Source organism: Doryrhamphus excisus, chromosome 23 (genome assembly GCF_030265055.1).
Source record: "Doryrhamphus excisus isolate RoL2022-K1 chromosome 23, RoL_Dexc_1.0, whole genome shotgun sequence".
Taxonomy (NCBI): domain Eukaryota; kingdom Metazoa; phylum Chordata; class Actinopteri; order Syngnathiformes; family Syngnathidae; genus Doryrhamphus; species Doryrhamphus excisus.
The window spans coordinates 10,054,774-10,079,286 of NC_080488.1; the positions used below are offsets into that span (position 1 = coordinate 10,054,774).

General features: G+C 40.8%; 5 protein-coding genes across 7 annotated transcripts in view; 2 read left to right on the top strand and 3 right to left on the bottom strand.

Moving 5' to 3' along the window:
* The first annotated feature begins 226 nt into the window (after positions 1 to 226).
* On the top strand, positions 227 to 12,314 carry rnf44 (ring finger protein 44). Of its 3 annotated transcripts, XM_058062906.1 has the most exons (12): positions 227 to 336; positions 412 to 541; positions 4,962 to 5,154; positions 5,246 to 5,468; positions 5,610 to 5,777; positions 6,272 to 6,445; positions 6,549 to 6,710; positions 6,848 to 6,963; positions 7,095 to 7,182; positions 7,614 to 7,735; positions 8,937 to 9,036; positions 9,110 to 12,314. In XM_058062906.1, exons 3-12 carry the CDS (start codon positions 5,048 to 5,050, stop codon positions 9,170 to 9,172), a joined length of 1,323 nt encoding a protein of 440 aa, XP_057918889.1. In that variant the 5' UTR covers positions 227 to 336; positions 412 to 541; positions 4,962 to 5,047; the 3' UTR covers positions 9,173 to 12,314. The 3 variants fall into 3 exon arrangements, with proteins under 3 accessions (XP_057918889.1, XP_057918888.1, XP_057918890.1); XM_058062905.1 differs by lacking the exons at positions 227 to 336; positions 412 to 541 and adding an exon at positions 1,702 to 2,098; XM_058062907.1 differs by lacking the exons at positions 227 to 336; positions 412 to 541 and adding an exon at positions 1,703 to 2,098 and having other exon boundaries at positions 5,610 to 5,729.
* Positions 12,315 to 12,360: 46 nt separating this feature from the next.
* faf2 (Fas associated factor family member 2) lies at positions 12,361 to 16,807 on the bottom strand. The gene is made up of 11 exons (XM_058062904.1): positions 16,646 to 16,807; positions 15,820 to 15,888; positions 15,591 to 15,725; positions 15,413 to 15,489; positions 15,198 to 15,336; positions 14,786 to 14,871; positions 14,613 to 14,704; positions 14,162 to 14,339; positions 13,862 to 14,033; positions 13,636 to 13,779; positions 12,361 to 13,336 (listed from the first exon to the last, which is right to left on the bottom strand). Exons 1-11 carry the CDS (start codon positions 16,706 to 16,708, stop codon positions 13,154 to 13,156), a joined length of 1,338 nt encoding a protein of 445 aa, XP_057918887.1. The 5' UTR covers positions 16,709 to 16,807; the 3' UTR covers positions 12,361 to 13,153.
* A 224-nt stretch (positions 16,808 to 17,031) lies between these two features.
* On the bottom strand, positions 17,032 to 18,352 carry pin4 (protein (peptidylprolyl cis/trans isomerase) NIMA-interacting, 4 (parvulin)). The gene is made up of 4 exons (XM_058062911.1): positions 18,191 to 18,352; positions 17,935 to 18,002; positions 17,732 to 17,851; positions 17,032 to 17,424 (listed from the first exon to the last, which is right to left on the bottom strand). The coding sequence occupies exons 1-4, from the start codon at positions 18,228 to 18,230 to the stop codon at positions 17,266 to 17,268; spliced, it is 387 nt and encodes a 128-aa protein (XP_057918894.1). The 5' UTR covers positions 18,231 to 18,352; the 3' UTR covers positions 17,032 to 17,265.
* A 429-nt stretch (positions 18,353 to 18,781) lies between these two features.
* Positions 18,782 to 19,813, top strand: nek12 (NIMA-related kinase 12). Its single transcript, XM_058063948.1, has one exon. It carries the CDS (start codon positions 18,782 to 18,784, stop codon positions 19,811 to 19,813), a length of 1,032 nt encoding a protein of 343 aa, XP_057919931.1.
* A 1,726-nt stretch (positions 19,814 to 21,539) lies between these two features.
* Positions 21,540 to 24,513, bottom strand: part of LOC131110663 (uncharacterized) — a 28,157-nt gene continuing 25,183 nt past the window's right edge. The window contains exon 4 of the mRNA XM_058063949.1: positions 21,540 to 21,727. Within this exon, the coding sequence (XP_057919932.1) occupies positions 21,540 to 21,727 (188 nt within the window). The remainder of the gene's footprint in view (positions 21,728 to 24,513) is intronic.

The following is a 24,513-nucleotide window of genomic DNA, read 5'->3' on the forward strand; positions in this document are numbered from 1 at the left end:
GTGATATTAAACACTACGGAAGCCTCTGGCGAGCCGGATGTGGCACCTGTGGCCGTAGTTTGCACACCACTGCTGTATCCTGTTCAGTGACCAAAATAGAAAAATTACCTATTTCAACATAAATCCTTGAAGTTTAATTCCAACAAAGGATGGTACTGGTAAAATGATTACATCATAAATAATAATAATTCAAAGTAATTATTGATAAGGCTTAGAGTCCTCCATTCTTGACACTTGAAGTGCACAGACAAGACAAGCGTGGGTTGGATTACGCTTTTTTCCCAAAGCAGAAAATGGCGTGTGCAGAATTAAAGTGGGGCGTCGCAAAGACATAAAGTAATAACCGATATGCAGATAGAACGACTTTTTACGTGCGGTGTTGCATGTTTTTGTTTTAATGTTTTTTAACAGCAGTGTGGTGAAATCCATGGAACGTTCCACGCAGGAACATCTGGCCACAGGATGCTACGCTTTGCCAGACGAGATGTGAACATTACGAGGGGAAATATCAGCGATCGGATGTTTGCACATTAACAATCAGGTAATTTTAATACATTCACTTTTTTGGGGGGTGAGAGTGTTCGAAAGGCTGTCGGTGGCAGACGTGTTATTATGGCTGCCTGTCAGTGGGCTCTGCCTCCTTTACTGCCCCTCCTTGTTTTGCTGCCACTGCGTGCGATGTTGTAATGTTTACATTTAGCAAAACACCCTTTTCTCCCACAACTTGTCATTTTTCATGTGTGCAAGCGTTAAGAAGACCGGGGTAGGCTCCAAAGCATAGCAGAGGCAATGCTTATGTATTGAAAATGGGCCTAATAGCAATGTAAATAAGGCCTGTTTAGCATGTTTAGTAACATGCTATTAGTTCAACGTTGTGGACAATCCGCGTTGCATTAGCTGCTATACAAAAAGCACACATGAATCATTGCATTTAATGTAATGGAGGGCATTTACTGCCATGATCGTGCAAGTGCAATATTACATAACATTATAGTCAGGCACTCGCAGGACACCTTGGCTGCACAGAAAACCACTAGTTAACTGTCATAATCATCCACAACAAAACGGTTGTTAGATATTATATGACTTTATAATGCTGTTATGGGGAATCCAGCAACAATGCATCGTGGTTTGTAGTCAGAGTGCACCTCAAAAGGACACTTATTGCGTTATCGTATGTCATGGATCTTTTGTTACAAGTAACCAACACTCAAACACAACGCTAACGTTTGTGTTGCTATGTCGCAGTCATGGCTGTCTGGACGAGGGGTGGGTGGATCGAGACAAATATCGACAATGTCGATACCAATTGGATTATTAGTATCGTGTTGATACTAACTCGGGGAGATTTATGTTTTTGTGTTGTCTTGTATAGTTTCCATAAATTAATCTGAAGTTGTTGTTGTTGTGTTCATATTGATATTTTTATCTTCAGTTACAGTATGCTAATATGTTTATGTTAACTGGGACCGGAAGTCAGCTCTGTTGCCTGTATATTATGTAGTCAGTTGACTCTGTTCAGAGTTAGCTGCAAGTCTCAAAAACGTTAATATAAAACACGTGTATGTATTAAACACGTAAAATAAGCAGATATGCAAAAATATTAATCTTGGCAATACTGTCCTTGTACGTATTTGGTATCAGCGCGATACCAACATTAGCAGTATCCCTCACTCTTAGTCTGGACGTCTGCTGTCTGTTTTTGCCGCTCTCTGATTGGTCAATCCACGACGGGGGCGTGTCCTGCCATAACAATGCTGTTTAAGGAACATGCACGCGGCATTAAGCACTTTGTTTAGTTTGTGATAAAAGAGACGGCTTAGTTTCTTTGAATGCTTTGAAGATAATTCGTTAGTACGTTAGCAGCGAGGAGGGCGTCTCAGTCTCTGTGCAATAACGTCTGTTAGCAGTGGAGCGTTAGCAACATCGTCGGGTGGACTTCTTGGCTAATATCCGTCGGAAGAAGCACGTCGAGGAATATTGTTGTATCTTTGGAGTGGTTTGAAGGTAGCCACATTGGAGGTATAACTTAATGGGACACAAGGTTTTGGAAGCTGGAACGCCTCCCGTCTCCCCTCACGGCGAAGAAGCTACAAAAGTAAGACCTAAAGCTTGGTTGTTAGCTAACTTGTATTATGAGTGTAATGATGCCATGCTGCTGCATACGAGTACTCGTTTCTTTGGTGTATTTTAGCACAACCAAAAGAGTCGAGTTTACAAGCTTGCTTACTCTCTCCTTGGTGGGAGCTGATGGACAAAGCATTAGCATAGCTTAGCTAACTTAGCTAGCCTATCTCCTTCACCAGGGGACGTCGACTTGTTCCTGGCAATAAGGCGATCTCAGGTGCCACCACGGCCATGTTACTAAATGTGTCGGTCGTGTGTGCAGAGCTTCGTGTGATGCGCTAAAAAAGCAGCGAAACCGTAAATTTGTGTCCTTAATGTCTGGAGGCGAGCGCCACAGCAGCTTTTGTTGTTGCTTTGTCTTAGGAGCACATGGCTTTCCGTGTTTTTGTTCAGCCATGTAACAGCGACCCCTATTTCTGCCCCAGCTATACCGCATTGCATGTATCTACATCATAACTCCATTTTTGCCTCGCTTTGATCACCTTTGATTTTTTTATTAAATTGTATTTATTTATTTTTGTACCAGAAATCGTTGTATGCTGTGATCGTCTAGTGACATGTTTAATTTGCGTTACGTTAGCAGACAATAATGTGCTTAAAGAACCAACACTTTGCGTTCACACAGTCGGTCTTGGTTTCCTCAAAACGGATTGGAGTCCGTTTGGCTTTGCTAGCACCGTTTATTTAGACACGTGTGAACATAGTCCAGGATCAAACAGTCAGGCGGATTCTATTAGTCCCGAATGAGGCAAGTGTCAACACTGAATACGATGTCACCAAATGCAATCGTAACAAACGACGCATAGCAAAGCTGACTCAAAATCCAGTGTTTCCCATACGTTCATAAATAAATTTAGCGTCACCTATTAAGTGGAAGTGTCATTTCTGCTTCTGGTTTTGTTTGCACAATTCTCAGAAATATCATTTCAGAGATATTTCGATGCATTTAATGACTTGTGTAAGATATTGTGACTGCTAACTGAATTATGGCTAACTTGCACCTAATGATTTTAGACTATGTATTAACACTTATTGTATGTGAGTATATTTGCTGCCATTGTTTATAAGATACAGACATTGATTTTACTTGACAGAAAGAACAATAACAATAGCGTGTAGGCTTGTATTTCAGATTCTAATGCGCCGTGTGTACACTTCAAAGTCCACAATTCAAGTAAACTGAATCAAAGTGTTAGCATAGCCTTTGTCTTTTTAGTATTTTGTTTTTGAGATGGAAACTATTGAAAGCGCTTGTAATGGGGCCTATTGTTGCCAGTTGTACAACCTCAGATTACAACAAAACGCTCAGTGGAAATAGACTGATGTAAATCTTTCACGTTACATGGTATTTATTTGATCCCCTCGTGTGTTTTTTGAAGCCTAAAATGCATTAGTCTAGTCTTGATCTTTCACAAATATACCTCAAATTGTGTCGCAGCAATAAGTCCTCCATTTATTGGTATGTGCATTTCACACAGATCCCAGAAATTTACAAATTTGAATTGTGAATTTGAATAAAGTATTTATCAGAAGCATGACATTGTCATGCTTGTCAGATAATTATGTGAATGACAACATCCATATCAGCTTTTGTTTGACAAGTGAGTCTCCGGGGTTAAACTTGATCTTTCGGTCATATTTTAATATGTGTAGAGAAGCCTGTCTTTTATACAAAGCTGTCCTTTGTGAGGTGATAGGTTTACACACAAGGTGGGCTCATTGAGCTAGTCCAAGGTGGTATCATGTCCAAGAAGTAGGTTAGTCTTTCATGAAACCCCATGACGGAATCATTTTCTTTCAAGAGAGCCAACAAGTAAGGCATTTTTCTCACATTGGCTGGTCATAAACAGGCTCTAGGGATGCATTACTTGTATGAATAACGAGCCACCTCGTGATTCAGTTTGTTTGGCGATCCCAGCAGATACATACCGCTATGATTTCAAATAATGAGCTTTGTAGTCCCGTAAATTGCTGGATCTGAGAATATTCTGAATCACACATGACTCGTACTATTGCAACATGCCTAGAACCTTGTGTGCAGTGTACCGTCTTGTCTAGTGTCCCTCTCTTTCCTTCACAGTGCGGTGGCAAACATTCAAAGGGTGAAAGATTGCTTCAAAACTGATGCACGTTTCAAAGATACACTACACATCCAACAGACGCCTTGTCATACGCATGCACAGTAGCGCTAGGTGGCAGAAGTCGACACCTTCGTTCTCACACATGTTCTCTGCTGTACCATGTTCAAATTTGTTGTTTAAGTTACAGATCCGTTTGGCACAACTTGTGTCCATCTTATGATCATCTAAGCAAAAGCTATTGGTCTATGCTCTACACACACATGTTATTGTGGAAGTGCTACAACAACACTCTGTTCTTCTTTTTGCACAGAATGAAACTTGCTAGTGCAACAGCCTTGCGTCATTTTGTTGTTTACTTTTAAGGTGCACATAAGTAGCTGAAAAGTGCTTCACTTAGCCCGACTCTACACCACGGCAGCTTTAATTGTATTTTCCATTTTAACTGCAACATTGCACGTTTGGATGCATACTGTGTTCATGTAATGGAACTACAATGCCTGTGAATGTGTTTGTAACTCTTGTAGATTTTTCATACTGGGCTCTCGGATTCTCCCATCAGATTTAGGTGGAATGACCTAAATCTCACCGGTGCATTTTTTTTACTCCCATTGAAAATATAATCGACGTGGGTGTGCCTTATTGAAGTGAAGAATGGTTTTTACTTTCTTCCCCAACACAATTTGTTATATGGCCAATTTCTGTGTTTTTGAAGTGCAGCCCTTAATTTGCCCATTGTTGTGTTTTTTTTTTCAGGGTTAAGACAATCAAAGGCAACATTCAAGTGCCTGCACTGAGCAATTTCCTTTCCCAGAGCGTGACTCGTCTACACGACGTCACCAATGCGACCATGGGAAGTAGCAGTAAATAGGCTGCCCGCAACAGCCCCCTTGAACCCGAGGAGGTTCCTTGGAGAGCCCTGTCACGTCCCTGTGCATCTCAGGAGAAGGTACAAGCACTCCCTGTCAAATTTTTGGGTGTGCTCACACTGATCATCATCATCTGATATCTTATGTATGTTTTACCCCCTCATTTCTCAGCCTACCAGTGAGACGCCAGTGGGGGAGACGAGACAGACCTGTGCTGCACACTTCCCTTGTCCACGATGAGAACCTCCATCATCTGCTCTTCTCCCAACATCACCAACAGGTTCCTATAGATGAGTCCAGACAATTCAGCCACACCAGCACACCGCCACGCATGCTTCACCCTGCTGCCCACATGCCTCAACAGAACCCCATCATGGTGGATCTACAAGAGCAGGTAGCAATATTCCATCAAATATTTTGTGTATTGAGGGATTCTATAGTTTTTTTTTAGAGCGGTGGCTATTGTTTGAGGAAATACCATACATTGTGTCAAGATGATGCATATAATTTCTATTCACTTGTGTTTTAACCCCAGATGCACCAGGGATCCGTTCCAATATCATACACTATTACAACGGTGACAACCCACGGGTTTCCCATCCACACTGGCCAGCACTTACCAGGGTGCAACGCTCAGCAGCTCCCAGCATGCTCGGTAATGTTCAGCGGACAGCTCTCTCTGCTCTGCTGCCTTCCTCCTCCTGTGAGTTTGAAAGGGAAGAGCCCAAATGTCAGTGGCTTTTATGTAGCACCCAATAGCAGCCATGCCGTCTTGTCTCTGTGCGGGATCTACTGATATGCTTAAGTGTGTGTCTGTGTTGATGATATGACAAGTGGCATGAATTTGTTGTCGGTGTAAACAACTCCACTTCAGGAACATGGTGCTGTGGCAACAATGTCAGTGCTGTGGTTTTCTGTAATTTGTCATATTTGTTGATTACATGCTTATAACCTGGTTGGGCGATGTGGCAAACATTTTCCATTGAAATTCCAGTTTCAATGCACAAGAGTAATGCTGCCTGGAGGAGTTGTACCATAGCAACGATTAGAGATTAACATAAAACATTTGTCACATCGCCCAACCCCACCCAAAACATTACTCTTAACTCTGCATATTTGGAAGTTTCATCAGTTTTGAGTACAAAAAAGAACGCTGCATAAAAATATACCCTTTCTTCTGCTCTTGTCTCCTCTCAGCTCATCCAGGCATGCACCATGCAGCACATGCCAATGTCCTACCAAGCCTTCCCACCCTTGATCTCCAGCGAACATTTTGTATTGCACCCAACCCCATCTGTACCCCCCCACCAGCCGCCGCACCTTACTCCTCTGAGCCAGTTTGTCCCTTTACAACCTCAGCACCCACGCATGGTGAGTCTGCGAACCAACGTGAACCATTGGCGCAACACGCGGTCACGGTTGTCGCCATGACGGCTAATAAAACCGTTGTTTATGCATTTTGCCACCCCCCTAGCCTCTACAGAGGGTAGAGAATGAAGTTGACCTAAGAGGGGACCACCACCCATTAGGGACCTTCTCCTACCCTCCCTCGCATCATCCACCAGCGCTGCCTCCTTCTCTGCCCATACAGTATCTTCCTCAAGAGCCTCTGCATCAGGAACTTCCCTTCGGAGTGGTAGGGCTGACGTTTATGCTGCTATCTATCCAGTCTAGCAGTATAGATCCTCATTTGAGGCTTCCATTTTTATACTTGATAATTACGGTACTCCTGTTTCTAACTATTAAATATCCAATTGATGTTGCTTTCACCAGCCATATCCCCACATGCTGCCCCGGCGAGCGAATGGACAGAGATACCGGTTACAGCAGCCTCTCCCTCCTCCCCCACCGCCTCCATCCTACTACCCAGGCTTCCTCCCTTACTTCCTGTAAGTGAGCAGTCTTTACACCTGAAAAATAACAATAGCTTTAGTCGCTAGTGCGTTGTTTCGATAGATTTGTTGTTTGCAAATGCTTTATGCGGATTGGGCGTCACTGTGCTTACTCTGTCCCCATTCAGCTCAATGCTTCCTGTGCCTCCAACTGCTGTGGGCCCAGCCATCAGTCTTGATCTTGATGTGGATGATGTGGAGATGGAGAACTATGAGGTTGGTTGAGAAGTCGGCTTCCGTAGATGATGTCATTGTCCAATTTGCATAATTAGCCATGAGGCTGAGTGGAGGCTTTCAAAAACTCCCAACTCAACGGGTCAAACCTTTCTGGTTTGTGTCTTAAGAAATGTGTGACATGTCCTAGGATCCTAAGTGTGCAAAGATATTTAATACTGTATCTTATTATATTGTAGTATTGAGGTAAGTTGTTGCTAGAGTACCTAGCATGCCTTGCAGGTACTTGGTAAATCACAAAGTTATGTGTTACAGTCTCTTTCTAATGTGTTTGTGAGCAAGGGCAGACAAGTTGCATCAAATCTAAAAAAAAAAACACAATGCCAAATCTATATGTGGCTGTCACAAATAGCATAAAACAAACCTTAACAAGTCTCCAATGGAAAGTAAATCCGGTGTCTGTTCCTTTGCAGGCTTTGCTGAACTTGGCCGAGAGGCTGGGTGAAGCAAAACCACGTGGACTCACCAAGGCCGACATCGAGCAGCTTCCATCCTACAGGTTCAGCTCAGAGAATCATCTATCGGAGCAAACGCTGTAAGCCTCCTTTACTTTTTTTTATACCAGGCTCACTTTACATCAAGGTACACAAAAATACCTGGGGGAGCGATGTGGAACTAATGAGGAGTTACTGAGGATCTCAGGACTAAGGCACGTTGTTTTTAGAGTATGTATTTACCAAGGAACTAATGAGTAGAGTATTTGAACTAAGGCACAACATTTAGAGTACTCATTAGTTCCTCACTAACTACTCTAAATGGTATGCCTTAGTTCAAATACTCTAGTTACTGATGAACTAGTGAGTAGAGTATTTGAACTCTACTCCTCAAACTACTCTAAATGTTGTGCCTTAGTTCAAATACTCTACTCATTAGTTCCTCAGTAACTACTCTAAATGTTATGCCTTAGTTCAAATACTCTAGTTACTGAGTAGTAACTGTAAATATGTACTCGAAAAACATTGTCATTATATCCTCATTAGTTCCTCAGTAACTACTCTAAATGTTGTGCCTTAGTTCAACTACTCATTAGTTCCTCAAAAAATATGGACTCTAAAAACATTGTGCCTTAGTTCAAATACTCTAGTTACTGAGGAACTAATGAGTAGAATATTTGAATTAAGGCATAGCATTTAGAGTAGTTACTGAGGAACTAATGAGTAGAGTATTTGAACTAAGGCACAACATTTAGAGTAGTTACTGAGGAACTAATGAGGATCTAATGACTAAGGCACAATGTTTTTAGAGTACGTATTTACCAAGGAACTAATGACTATAGTATTTGAACTAAGGCATAACATTTAGAGTAGTTACCGAGGAACTAATGAGTAGTTACTGATGACCCAATGAGGATCTAATGACTAACGCACAATGTTTTTAGAGTCCATATTTCTTTGAGGAACTAATGAGTAGTTGAACTAAGTCACAATATTTAGAGTAGTTACTGAGGAACTAATGAGGATATAATGACTAAGGCACAATGTTTTTCGAGTACATATTTACAGAGGAACTAATGAGTAGAGTATTTGAACTAAGGCATAACATTTAGAGTAGTTACTGAGGAACTAATGAGTAGAGTATTTGAACTAAGGCATAACATTTAGAGTAGTTACTGAGGAACTAATGACTAAGGCCCATTGTTTTTAAGAGTACATATTTACAGTGGAACTACAAGTCCTAAAAAATGTAATTTCCTATTCATAGTATTTATGTACTTTGTGTTTTCTGTGCGTCCTCAGGTGTGTTGTGTGCTTTAGTGACTTTGAGTGTAGGCAGCTACTTCGGGTTTTACCCTGCAACCATGAATTCCACGCCAAGTGTGTGGATAAATGGTTAAAGGTAAGACAAAGCTAGAGCCAACTCCACGGCGTCGTCCCCGCCCTCTAACGTCGCCTCTGTGTTTGACCTCCAGACCAATCGCACTTGTCCCATTTGCCGAGCCGACGCGTCGGACGTGCACCGGGAGGCGGAGTGAGCGCCGCGGCCGTGCACTGAACTAAAACCTAACCCCCGAGTTAGTCCTGAAGCTGTAGACGCCCGCCACTCGCCCTGCATCCTCCAGTAACTACAGCTAACAACCCACTTCCTAAATGATAAGCACTCCGGGATCCTTCCCTAGAGCCGAGAACTTGTGATCGCTGGGATCACAAGTTGGTTTCTTCTCTGCCCTCCCGCCATCCTTCCTCCTCCTTCTCCTTGTTGCAGATTCCAAAGAGTTGTTCCATCCACGTATTATCTGCTGCTTTTGTTTACAGGGTCTGCCATTTGTTCAGTGGTTGGTGTTCATGAGGAAACACAATGAACAAAGACTATTAGGGACGCCATAGATGCATGTTTGTATCGGCCCATACATGTCCTGCAATACTCATTTCCTCACTTTTAGCCTCCCGTCTTCAACCTGAGCTTGTAGACTAGGGGGAGAGATCCTCCTCGGGTGTGTGTGGGGAAAAAAAAAAAAGATGTGACGACATCATTTCAAGGTCATTCATCTAGCATATCTGCACAAGTGCTTTCATCTATCCTGTCCTGTTCAGAGCCAATGTATTGTGTAACCACTGGATGCAGGGCGGCATGTTCGGATTTGCATGAACTGTCGATTCCGACTAGCAATATTTCAACCAAGCATTACCACCAAAACGATCAAATTTAAGAGAGGGGAGAGAGAAAAAAAATGCAAACGGCTTGCTTCGCTAGAAAGAGGACTGGGAGTCCTGACGGGCGAGGCGTGTGCAGACAGCAATACGTGCAGTGGCGAGCTTTTCAATGGACTTTTTTTATCTTCCTGTTTGAGGAAGACGCGGCTGCGTGTTTTTTTTTTTTTTGTTTATTTGTTTGTGAGCCAAATCCAATATATAGATATACTTTTCAAGAGTTTAGATCGCCTTCTTATGACCTTGACAAGCACAAACCTATTATTACTAATCATGAAAAATACTGTGTCACCATTTTGGAAAAAAAAAAAAAAGTTTATTTATTGCTTTTTAATCTTAAATCTAGAAAACAAGAGTTGAAGGAAAGCGTTTGCAGCACTAACAATGTTTGGTATGTGTTTATACTCTGGTATTGTGGTCAGGTCATCCGCTTAATGGTGGTGTTTAAAAAAAAAAAACTACAAAAAAAAGGAAAAAAGCAAGTGTTATGTATAAGTTTCGTGTGAATGCTTTTAGATATGAAGACAGAAGAATGTTGTAGAAGTCATGGTTGCACTGCGTCGCATGCCGGCCGTCTGCAGCCCAAAGTGACCCGCACGGGGTTCAAACGACGGAATGTGTTCGGTAGTGTGGAAAAAAAAACACTGTTGGACTTCGATTTTTTTTCCTGCTTGTGTTCACACTTAAAATAAAAAGGAACTGCTCCCAGTAAGCACTAACAAGGCCGTTGTAAGCGTTGCTTTTCCATGTAAAGGGAATCTTGCCTTTTTCTTTACTTCAGTGTCTTAAGTGAATGTGAGTCTTTGACATATGTGTGCCACCTTTTTAAAAAGACAAAAAAAGAAGCCATTTAATGAGTTCTACCCACAGCTTTGAGAGTTAATCTATGTGTACATATCTATCCGCAGGCTATATTGTACGTTTAAAAAAAAATAATAAAATCACTCAGGGCCACTCGGTGTATAAAAACAGGACAAGAGGAGTCTGTCAATGCCATGAAAAGGAAATATTTGAATTTCTCGGTTGTTTTTTTCATGTAATTCTACTACATCAGCGGCATGTTAAAAAAAAAAAACACGCAAAAGAAGCAGTGTACACTGCGGGTCATTTACAAAGTTTGACGTTATTTGCTGTGGTCCACTTCTCAATGTGCACACTTTCGTAATTCACCCCAGAAGGTGTTTGCATGACTGTTCAAAACAGGATGAAAATAATCTTGGGGTCGGGGCGTGGGGGGACTATTTAACGGTGCACAATATGCATGTTCTTATTTGGCTTCTGGAGGGTTGAAACTTTTAACGCTCAGCTGATAACTGCCATGCACTGTACTGCACATATTTCTAATACAACTGAATGACTACAAGATTTTATTGCGCTAATTTCATTTTATAGAATTTCCAACAAAAAAAAATAAAAATAGGTCTTGAGTCCATAAGTTCTTACATATGCTGTGTTACTGTTCTTGCCCTAATGACTGAAAACAACCTGCTCTGAGACTACTGTAGTTTGATCAAAAAGCCATAGTGACAAGGTGCTAGATGTTCTGCTTTTAGGTATGAATGCAATAGTTTGTCATGGATCTCATGTATTCTTAAAGCATGTTCTACTAATACCCCAGTGATTATAAGTCATTATAATTCTAATAAGTGTTGTCATACTTAATCCAGTGTAATACTATACCTGCCTCACAGGCACTTGCTCTCTCTCCGTGTATCAATATCTGCAAATGTATTGTTCACATATACTTCATGTTAATATTAGCGCTTATTTTTGCGGTAACTATTTAATTGACCCTACTAATTGAAAAGAAGCTCCCACTATAAAGACAACAGAAAATAGAGTCTTGTAGTCTTTCGCTTAAGTTTCTTCAATAATCTCACTTTTTAAAAAAAAAATGTGTTCCAATAAGCAGCTAAAGATTTTTGGATTTGTGATTGATTGCTTTGTAGATGCCATTTATGGTTTACCAATGATTCTATTTTTTTTTTGCTGTGGTGGATTGAGGCTTATTGTTGTTACGCTCCCTGGCCGCTAGAGGTCCCCATCTGATCTCTTTGCCCGGCAGCCCACCCACCAACCGAGCCAAGCCACGTGTTCTGTGTTAGGCAGATCTTTTTGATTTGGTACTTGCACATTTACAGTTACCTCATTTTTCCATGTTTGTATTGCTGGGGGGGTGGGTGGGAGAAAACAACTAATATATATATATATATATATATATATGCATATATATATTACATAAAGGAAATGGTTATTTTAATTTTCATTCCATTGGAATCATTGTTTGTAGCATTTAACATTAACTAGTGTATTATATGCATCTGTATACTGTTTGAAATTTTTAAGATTTGTACTTTTTTTAAATGAAAGTTGCTAGTTATGCTTTACCAAGTAGTGCAATCATATTTTTTTCTTTGTCGCTGATTGGAAAGGGTTGTTCACTAATAAATGTGTTATGTATACCAATATCGACTTATTTTTGCAGCTCATTCTACAAGTAATAAGTCCCATGTGTACATTGTTTTTAATTTATAGTAGGGAAATGACATCTTTACAAGAGTTCATTTTGATGTTACAAGCAAAACGTGTTTGACTGCAGAGACTCGTCAAAAGCTGTGGCGTCTTTCGTGAAACTTGAACGTCAAGTCACATGCATGTGGTCATTATGACAGACGTAACTGGATGGGGGGGGGGATAGGGCTATTTCATGTATATGAACACCTAACCTATCTACTTTACATGTCATGGCTTGTTTTTAAACAGGGTTCCCATATTTCCTTAAAAGTCCAAAGCAGGCTCTGCCTGATGAGAGACAATGGATGAAAACGTCAACTTAAGGCGTGATGGGGACCAAACAAGTGAACATTACGATACAAAAACAATGCCGAACAAAAAAGTCCTTGTGGTAGATATTGGCTCATCTTGGTCATGCTTGTTGTTTAGCAAAGAGGCTACGCTACTTTGGGTATATGGAGTGGAGATAGTGGAATAGTCAGCCTCTGCAGCAGCTACTCGTGGGGAAAAAGACAAGCTGGATGACACAGCTGACAGGAGACAAACGTTGGCCTTCATGGATAAAAAGAGTTCAAGGAAGAACTTGAAGAAATATTTATTTTGATAAAATTCAAGACTTTCCAGGCTATTGGGAACCCTGTAAACGGTGAACAATGACTTGTTTACATATTCCATCTTTTCCTCCGTGATCCCATAGTGGCCATAACCAAAAAACGGACAAGGGATGGGAGGGCGTGTGGAGCACGGTTGGGGAATTGGAGAATCCCACATGGAAGCGGCTTGAGGTCTTTTCAATCGTCTGTAAGATCCTGAACAAAAAGGACCTCGGAGCGGCTGAGTCCAGCTTCTTTCAGCGTGGGAGGGTTGGGTTGATCTTCAGTTGGAATGCAGGGCAACACTCGGCGAGGGAAGTTGGTGACTATTTGAAACTTCTCTGGGCTTTCTTTCAACGAGAACAGGAAGTCGTATATTACCTGTTGAAGACAAATTATAAACAAATTATCACAGTTTGACAGCAAAAGGTTATAGCATCTTACTTTATATTCATGCATTCAATACTTTGCATTGTATTGCTTGTATTTGTTTCCATGTAGCTGGCAGGCGTAGAAACCTTAAATGTACACTTTGTGTGCTGCGTTTAAGACTCTGCATTGAGACTCTTGCCATTAAATTCACGTATTCTTTCATCAGTGCTGGTTTGTTTCATGTGACTGGATGAAACATCATTAAGTACGCCATTGTAGGTGCAGTGAGCTAGCAGTGTGGGACTTACCGTAAGAGACTGCCCGAAGAGAAATCGTCTTTCCACACGCGTGTCATTGGGCAGCTTGAACACTATTTTGACACTCTCCGGATCATCTGCCAGCGGCTCTGGGGGGAGACATTCCGACTTCCTCTCCTTCTCCTCCTCAAGAGTCTGGAGTCGCAAAATAAAACATTGGCATCATGGACGCCACTCAAGCGGTCAAAATGGATTTTCCCGCAAAAGCGAGACTCACTCGTCGCCTCCTCTCCTCTGCAAGGGCGCTCTGCCGGACCTTCTCCTCTTCTTGCCGCCGTTGCTCCTCCTCCTCCCTCTTCTTTCGGTCCTTCTCCTGGTCGGCACGGAGGGAGGCCAAGTATGCCTCATCCTGTTGTTGTCTTAGCACTTGAGTCTGACTCCTCTCCTCCCTGAAAGCAAAGCAGCAGCAGTGCAGTCAATAAGCGACAGTCTTCAGGAAGTCATCACTGAAAACAATGCGGAGATTGAACATTGGCTAAAATGGAAATCACAGTGGTATGTCCTCATTACTGGGTACCTTTCCATTCGCTCAGACATCAGATATGTTTGGTTGGCTTCCATGATGAAGTTGAGCTGATTGATGAAGTCCTCAGGCTGAAGGAGACCCTCCAGCCTGCCAACGACTGTCATCTTGCGGTCCTTCAGCATTATCATGGCCAAGAACGGGTAGGTGTTCTCCCGCAATGCTTGGGACACTAAATGTGAAAGAAAAAAATCCTATTTGAGTCAGACTGTCAATTATGGCCTCTAACTGGTGCTTACAGTCTTTTCCCACTGTACTTCAATCTAAAGTATTTGTGAAAGTAGCTGTTTTTTTAAAGAGTACCTGGACCGTAATAACAACCTTTGTTTTTCAGGAATTCACTATTTCTACTGTTTGTATTTGACTGATAATACACTACATTGTATATTACAATGACAGATGTCTGTAATGGGATGTGGAGTCAAATAGGACGCAATCTGTTTACCTCTGTAGCCCTCAGGTTTGTTTGTTGAGCATGCCCAGAACAGCATTCGGGTATTGAGGAAGGTTATCACTTCTTCTGTACATAGCGTGGAGCTACAGACATTGACACAAGTGCAGCACATATCAAATATCTTAACCGGGACACTACATTTAAGATATTTCATACAAACGTACCGGCAAAACTCATCAGTGTCTTGATGATCGTCTCCGTGAAGGTACACTAAAAGGTAGCGGAGCTCCCGTTTGGCATCATTTAGTGCCTGCAAACATGTGAACTTGTAAAAAAAATAGCCCGACACTGGAAAGTTGCATTTTAAACTGAGATATTTTTTACTTTTTCTTACTAGAAATAAATAACAAAATAGAAAAATAACAGCTATGTCAGCAGAGGTATAAAGTGAATTAATTTTTTAGTGTAGCCCAAGTGGACCATAACTTATATGAGATTGGTCACGTTAGACAGATGGGGTGGACTTTCTTTTAATACGATTTCTAATAAGACAGGAGAAGTTCATTGTGATTATGTCCAATCCCAGATTAGTGACAATTCCCAGAAATGATCTTTGATGATGACCTCTGAACTCACCTGGCCGTATGTTCCCTGGTAAAAAACAGGATGTGAGTGACCATACTTCTCCGCAAAACTATGAATGAAGGACACGACATCTCCAACAGGATCTGTAACACGACCACGCGGGTCCGGCCTGATGAATCGCAGGGCAAACCTGCAAGAAAACAGTGCTATTCTTCCACAAGCTCCAAATGTGCATCAATACCTGTATCTTATGTTCTTTGTCTTACCTGAATATGTCCAGAAGTGTGTAATATGTAAATCTGAAAGGTAGCATTATCAAGTAATAACTCCATCCCAGCAAGCCCTGAAATACACAACCACCATTCAAATTCCATACATTTATTGGAGCCGAATAGGAAAACTTGTTAGGACATAAGCGTATTATATCCTCTTCAGCAGACCTACCCTGGGTTGCGGCCTGGAGACAATATAACTATATACTCTGTGGTCTGCTGTGTTGACCTGTAATGGTCTGGATGGTGGAGGGTTGAACACACTGGGCACTCCTTCCTGCTCATTGAGTCTGTCTTGTACTGCAGCCTGAACACAATATGAAAAATAGATAATTACACATGACAGTTTTCCATGGTTTCGCTATTGGATCATATTGGACTGTGTGCTGTACTGGCCTTACCTCAATGTTCCAGTTATGCTGTTCTAATGTGCGACGACATTGGTCCATAGATTCCAAGCCAGTCAGGTCCTGTCAGATACAAAAAATAAAACAAAATTCAATTGGTTCAAGCTAGTTAGCCTTACAGACTGCTGTACAGAATTATTACTACTAAGGTAAAACGAAACATACAATCAAGCTATTAGATACATATTTATCTTCCAGTATTAGTAGTTGAACATAACAAAACCGTGTAAGCATCAAGAAGGAACACACAGGCTAGCCTAGTAGCTCCCCAATGACCAAGCTACTAGCTTATAAGTGTGCATGAAGGAAACCGCAATATGGCACATTTGAGACGGTGCTTTCAGGCAGGATGTTGAATATATTGCATTATTATTACACAAATTAGCCCAAAATGGCTTCAAAGACATCTGTCAAAACTTTAGTGACAGCTCAGTCGGTGTGCTAAGCTGATAGAAGGTGCTGAGAGTCAGTAATGTATTGACAGCTATACTCAGGATCATTTTTGAATAGAAAATGTACTAAATATGACTATTTGGTAAAAGCGAGGCATTATTGGTGTGATTCCGATTAACTCAAAACTGGCTACATGCTATTCAAAACCATTCAACGTCTGCTAACTTGTAAGATGTTCAAGCTAATGCTAGCTAGCGTTCTAACGTTAGCTCTGAAGTTGTCGAGTATCGTTATCGAAGTTGCCTGTGTAAAAAGCCTTAAAACACTGACACTTCTGCCGAATGATGGCAATTCGCGACAAGCAATGACACCTCATCATATGGTACATCAAACTAACACGTGTTGACCGTGTTTTGAACCGTTTTACCTGAAATTGTAGGAGTTTTTCGGTCTGCGCCTGAGATAATTCTGGCTCATCTGGCGCCGCCATCTTAGCTCGCCAATCACCTAGCAAGGCGCAGCAACGTCAAGCGTGTGTTGGCGATACTGGAGGCGAGAATACGGGCTTGGTAGACTACTGCCACCTAGCATCGTGGAAGTGCCACTACCCACGCCGCCTCACTGGAATCGCCCCATCCACGCAAAGAGTTTAACACTTGCCAGTTCATATTTTTGTCAAGACAGGATGTTAAATATACCATGTCATTAGATTAGTAAAGGCGCATCTGTTGTGATTAGTGAAAGTGGCCTAAAAATCACTACATTTGGGATCCATAAAAAAGAATAACCACATAAATACCCTGAAAGTTAGTTCCTTCATTGGTGAATTATAATTTTTTCACCACCTTTAATTAACTGTGTAACTGATAAACTTTCATTTGTTTAAAAAAGAGAAGAACTACCATGCTATGGTAGTGTACAATGACGGTGACAAGACACAGTAAAAGTATCATTTCATTTTTCTCTATTTACCATCATTGCATCAAGGAAGTAAAACGTGACAGCACAAATGTAGAATTGAATGTCCTGAGTTCACGTCGCTCCTGGCTACTTTTTCCCCTCCACCATAATGATGTGGTATCCAAATTTGGTCTTGACGGGAGGGTCTGTGTAAACAGGCTTGTCCATGGAAGAAACAGACAAGGCAAAAGCAGCATCCTGGAAAGGTCCAACCATGGATCCTCGAGTCATCCAACCCAGATCACCCTGTTCAAAACATTTTCATGAATTCAAACCTCAGTCACCCAGACATAATGTATACATTGTCGTCTGCCAGTCAGGGACTGCCAAGATACAACCTCATGTTTATGACATGCTTTACAATATTGTAATAAAATAGTGACAAAGGATTTGACCCATAAAATGTCACCTCTCCCCAGACTGACCCAATAAGCTATCTAACAGGTTTGAACACTTTTCATAATTTTTCTCAAGCTGCTGCATCTCTCCTCGCCCTCAACAGGAGTGAATCCTTTAGGATGACTCGTATTAAACATGCACAAAGTGTTCTTACTCCTTGTCTTGCTTTGTCTTCGCTGTATTGTGAAGCCACTTCGCTGAAACGAACTCCCGACTTCAGTTTCTCCATTGCCTCCATGCATTTTCCATGTTTTTCACAGAGGATGTGACGGACCTAGGTTACAATGTAGATACAGCACACTAGCACATTAGTTTGTATATAGTATTCAACGGCAACTAAGGAGTGGGTGTATCTACCTTGACAGCAGTGCCCCCTTTAGGTGTCTTATCTTTCTTCTCGGCATCTGCACTTCCCGAAGCAGCTCCTAAGCACACCGTCCAGTGAAGCAAAAATAATAAATGACAACATTATTAAGAATTCAAAGCCCTTGTGCACCAGAGATGCATACAACAGAACAAGCTTTGCTATGCTAACATCGCAAGCTAACAGTAAATTCTGATGATTCTGACTGAAGAACAACATTCAAGAGTGAACAACTACGTGATTACGAACCTTTAGCATTTTTGCCACCGCTTTTGCCCTTCGGTGGCATTTTAAAGAAGCACACCGTATTTTAAATGACAATGGAAAAGATAAACAACACTAGCATAAACTCGAGTTTGTGTTGCGGCGAACATGCGCAGTAGGCATTTTCTTCTTCTATAGTGTAGTATAGTCAATTGTAGCTCACTATGGTTTATATTGCCATCTAGTGTACAAAAATGTTGCTGACATACTAAAAACAAGTGCAGAATATTTGAATTTAAACCAGAGTCAAACCTTGAGAAAATATAAAATCCAAATTGTAATTATTAATGCTTTAGCATAGATCTTTTTAAAACTGCATATAAAGTACATATTTTGTATTTTATTGAAATGACCCATAAATAAATACATACATAAATACATACATATCAATATCAAATTTATCCATAAGAGTGAATAGCAAGCTGTTAAAAAAAACCATAACCATTTTAAAAACAGAAAACAAAGAATCCTCCTCACATTTCACAGCGTCCGGTCTCCATAGCAACCACAACACAAAGACTTTCACGGCACAGCAGCCTTATGTCGAAGAGGTGGATCCCTCTGACTATTGAGACAATGGAGAAGTACGACAAGGTGTTGTGTTTGGGCAGAGGAGCGACAGGAGAAGTCTTCCTGATGAGACACACCGAGGCCAAGAGTTTGCATGCGGTGAAAAGGATCAAACTGGAGAGCAAACGCACACAGAGGGCGATCCTTCAAGAGGCGGAGATCATCCGGAAGCTGCATCAGCCTCACATTGTGAACTGCAGTGATGCTTTGGTGAGCGCTGATGACGGCTATATTTACATCGTGATGGACTACTGTGACGGCGGCACGTTAGATGACAAAGTCAAAGAAAGGAAACCAAGCGATTACTTCCCGGAGGGCGTGGTCATGGGCTGGTTTGTGCAGGTGGCTCAGGCTGTTAGTTATATCCACAATGCTAAAATACTTCACAGAGACATCAAAACATCAAACGTGTTGCTAACAAAAGAAGGCACGGTGAAGTTAGGAGACTTCGGGGTATCCAAAGTCATGACGAGCACAGCCGACATGGCTTCCACTTGTGTTGGAACTCCGTGTTACCTCAGCCCAGAACTGTGCCAGGATGTCCCGTACAGTTCCAAGTGTGACATCTGGGCTCTGGGCTGCCTGCTGTATGAGCTCTGTGCTCTAAGACCTCCTTTTGCAGCATCCAATCTCCTCAGTCTTTTTTACAAGATCACTAAAGGAGAGTATGACCCTTTGCCTAAAATGTACTCTCAAAATGTCACCTCTTTAATGCACGGAATGTTGTGCATTGAACCTGCAAACAGGCCAAGTGCTGCCTGCATCGTTGACAGCTCCTTTGTGCAACATCATTTACAGCATCGTGAAGATACAGAACACTTTTCTACCGAAGAGGACATCAGTTCATATGCTCCCTGTGGACACAGTTTGAGTCATATTGAAGAAGGGGATAGTTGCTTCTACCCTGACGACTTTGACGACGAGGAATGTTTATCTTCTTTTGAGGAACCGAGTCAACACTCTGACATATCATCAAGGAGCCGCTCTGCTGAGCCTCTCGGTAATGTTGAGGTGACCTCAGACGGGGGCCTTTTTTAGTCATTGGTCGTCCATAATCCTTGTACTTTAGTGACAAAGGTTTTATTCAATGCTTTTACTGTAATTGTTAAGAGCATTAAGCAACATTTGATGATGATTTATGCACGTGTATTAAGACTAAAACAGTAATATGTACTTCATATCAATAATAGTTGTTTGGGAAAGCATAGCATAGTCTCATGTTTTCCTAATGGTAAATCCGCCCTTTGTCGGATGCAGTGTTTCCCATTCATTCATTTATTTTGTCCCAAATAGGACAAAACCCCCTCCTACGCACCTTTTGGTTTTACTTTATCTAAGAAGTTTCGAGGGGGAACTCAAAACTCTCAACTGAAACAAAACAGTCCACCTACATTTTTGTACTTTCAAATGTGTCCCTGAACAAAAAAAATATATATTTTACGAAATGTATTAGATTTCTCCTACTGACTAATCAGCAAAAAAGTACAAGCTTGCTACAGCTGCATAAGAAATATGGTGAATCAAATGGAAATGAATGCAAACTAAACCACAAGTTCCTCAGAACGGTTTTGTCATGTCATTTCAACAAGCCTTTCCATTTCTGGGGTTATAATAAGAAGTCAAATGCAATCATTTAGATATCAGAGACGATATAGTTTGAGTTTGAATCCATAGTTGGGATTAAAGCACATCAATTATGTTTGCCATGTTGATGTTAAAAAGTTACAATGACACTTTGTTAGGAGGCATAGACCTAAATGTTGCACGGGTGCCACTTGTGGACTCTTGAGAACATTTAAAAAATACAATTAAACAAGAAAACAACCCAAAAATTGAAAAAAAAAGTAATTTTACGAGAACAGAGTACAAATATGAAAGTAATAATATTAATATAAAAAGATGTAACATTATGATGTAACACTATCTGCAATCATTTCCACGATATTATCAACAAAGTTAGATTTTTTTGTAAATTTAGGTTGGGAAAAGTTGTTATATTACAAGAATAAAGCAAAAATATTATGAGAATAAAGTCCCAACGTTATGGAATGGGCCTTGATTGTCACTTATATCTTCTTCTTCTTCTTTATCTTTTGGCTTTTCCTCTCAGCAAATCAAGCTCCTCCATCCAACTTCTGCATCTGTCTATCTCACACCAACTACCCTCATGTCCTCCTTCACTACATCCATAAACATCCTCTTTGGTCTTCCTCTACATCTCCTACCTGGCAGCATCCTTCTACCAATATATTCACTATCTCTCCTCTGGACATCTCCTCCTCCTAACCATCTCAGTCTGGCCTCTCTGACTTTATCTCCAAGGCCTCTAACATGTAATATCCCTCTGATCCTATCCATCCCGGTCACTCCCTATGTAAACCTCAGCATCCTCATCTCTGCTACCTCCTTTTAAATAAATACAAATTATAATTAAATCAGAAAGGTGGGAAGTGAACAAATGTAACAAATGTTACTGATTGTAAAAGTACCAGATGGACGGGTAGGATTTAATAAGCTTTGCTTCTTCCTACTCCTTTTGGACATGTGGAACTGTGAACTGATTATGTGATGCATTCAATTGTAATCTGATGCATGTTCAAATGAAATAAAACCATTACCATTACCAACATAGATAGGGTGACGGTGTGATAAAAGGGAGGAGAACAAGAAGAGAGAATTGGAGAAAAAAAGGCAACTCCAATCTATCCTCTTGTTCGGGAGCATGAAAAATAAGAAGAACGTTTGGACAAGAAAACAAACCTAATCAGATTCTTTGTCTCCTCCAGTGTTTCCACAGCGTTCCCAAGGTGTTGCAGATCATGCCGAGTACCCGGATGACTTTGAGGAAGAAGAGGAGAAGGACGAAAGTGCAGACGTAACAGATGGACAAGATGATTCCCTGGATGAGTTTCAGCTCTGTGATGCTGGAGGGATGGTCGTCACACTGAAAGCCTTGAAGGAAAACAGATAAAAACATACATTTGAATAAACTTTCTAATAACAGTTCAAAGTTCTCCACTTTATTACTCAAAGGGCGTTCAAGGTCAAGGAAAATGATTCAAAACACTTGATGGCGCCAAAGGCATCTTTCTATGCACGTGTGCAGCTGCTCAAAGGCATTAAAAGTCAAGCGGTCTGGGATTTATTTGACATAGTTACGACAAGATATCCATTTTGGAAGTGATGAGAGGTCATTTAAGTCTGCGTGGCTGTCGTCCAAGCAAGAAACCTCCTGCCCGAATGATTGATTCCTTTCCACATACTGCTACCAAATGAAGAGGTGAGATGAGGCTAGGCTATAGACCAGGGGTCTCAAACTCGCGGCCCGTGGGCCAAATGCGGCCCGCGAGACGCTAGTTTGAGGCCCCCACCTTGATACCAAAGTTTAATGTTGAAATGACAGGACACACCGGACACAATTAACATGATTTTGCCCCGCCCATACTGTTACCCCGCCCTGTTTTGCTTTGGATTAGCAATGAAGCTAAAAGCTTATGACGCTGGGTACAAATAAATGCAGGAAATGATTTGGAATAAAACGGAAAAAATACACTTCAAGATAAAGCATCTCATCAAACATGTTGTTAAAGTTACGGCTCTGCTCCCAGATGGAACTGAGTACGATGCTAACTTGCTAATTGGGTAAAATGATTAAGTTTCATTAATGTTCATGTTAAAGGTTAAATAACTGTTAATACTGTACATTTGAACCTGAAAAAAATAATTTCTCTACCAACTGTTTTTCTTATTTGCTGTTTTATTATTATTTTACTTATTTATTACTGATTGATTGATGTATTGTCTTTATTCTTAATTTGTTTATTTATTTTTTCATCTTATTTTGTGTATAGAAAAATAAAAATTAAGACATTTGAGAACAGTGGAATGTTTTATGAGATATTTTGGTGTGGAAAACCGGAACCAAAGTACTGAAAAAGTGTAGGTTATAGCAGAAGCAAAAGCATTGAAGATCGTTTTTTTTATTGATTTTTTTTTCCAGTTTTTAATAAATGCGTTTTTTGGGGGGTTTTTTTTTGGAAAACCTGATGCGGCCCGGCTTCACCCAGAACCTAGATCCGGTGGCCCCCAAGTAAATTGAGTTTGAGACCCCTGCTATAGACTCATTGGGGGAAAAAAAGTCATGTGTAAGAGTAAAGTTAATGCATAGGATTTGTGGAGTACATACACATACGTAATATACACACATACACAAATAAGAATGCAGGCAAACTGTAAAAAGTTTTAGACTAGCTACAAATGGAAAACCACCGCAAGCTGCAGAATTTTGTCCCCAGCATCTTTACAGCTTTAATAGTTAGATGGACATATCAATCATACTCATATTCAGTGTCCAGTTAAACTATGCATAACTTTGGACTGGAGGGGGAAACCCACACAAACATGATTGTGATTCTTCATCATCTGTGTTGGTTTTGCATGTGCCAGCCTCATGACGAATAAACATTGTAACGGAAATGTAAGATTCTTGGTTTTTACCACCTCTCAGTAGTTTCAGATTCACCCACTTTCATCATGCTTGGAAAGCAACAGTCTTAGTTTCCCACTGTGGGAGAACAAATACATTTTCACCTTTACCATTATGAGCATCCACCCAGTAGTAGTGATGATGATGATGATACAAATGTCTCAACATATGAGACTGAATGGTGACCTCTGTGACCTCTAAACTGAGGCCACCTTGTAAGCATGACTGGTCTATGGAGGTTTTTACATTGAACACATTTGTGAATAATTAGACATGAATCGATACAGGAATAAATAATCAGGAATTACACATTTACATGTATTTTCATGAGTTGATGGTGGGATGCAAACGGAGAGAAAGTATTACTCTTTTAAATGCATATTGTTTTGAAACGTTTTACTTTAGTGACCCCAGCAACTAACTAGTAAAAAAAGTATGGTCAAGTCCAACAAAGTGGAGGGTAAGTCACAGTTGATGCACTACGTTGCTGATGGGGATGTCATACAACTTCAGGTCAAAAACTCAGAAGCTCAAAACACCTCAATTGGTTCCTTCACCTCGAGAGGAGCCATTTGAGGTGTCCCGGGCATCCACTCATGGATGTCAATTAAGTTCCAGCTAATACACCATGTGTTGCAATACAACAATAAAGGTGTGGCAATAATCATAAAAGTATACCTATAACTATTAGATGTTATGTGACATAAGTAAAATCTGTATATGTTTTCTCATCGCAGTACTACACTACCGTAGTTATCCTTGGTACTCCACCCAAGCCATCAGGAATCACATTCATTAGTAAATACATTTTATTGTGGATAACTGTGATAAATGACTAAAATGACGCTACATCCTGTAAAGATCACCTTCCTGAGATGAGACTCTCGAAGTGACACCTCATCCACTGATGGTGTCAAGATAAGGACACCACAGCAACTGCCATGACGATACATGCAAATGCATCCCCCGCATCACACACTGCAGTAACAGCTCCATGGAGGGGGGAAAAAGAAAGATTTGTGTTTGAATTTTTAACTTTAATAGGTTATTTACATGAGAAAAGTATTTGTTACTTTTCGTTATTGTTGTTGTGTAGCTAGGTATGAAAAACTAGCCGACTCTGGTCTGCAAAAAAGAACGCTACAGTAATAGTAATGGTAATGGTAATGGTAATGGTAATGGTAATGGTAATGGTTTTATTTCATTTGAACATGCATCAGATTACAATTGAATGCATCACATAATCAGTTCA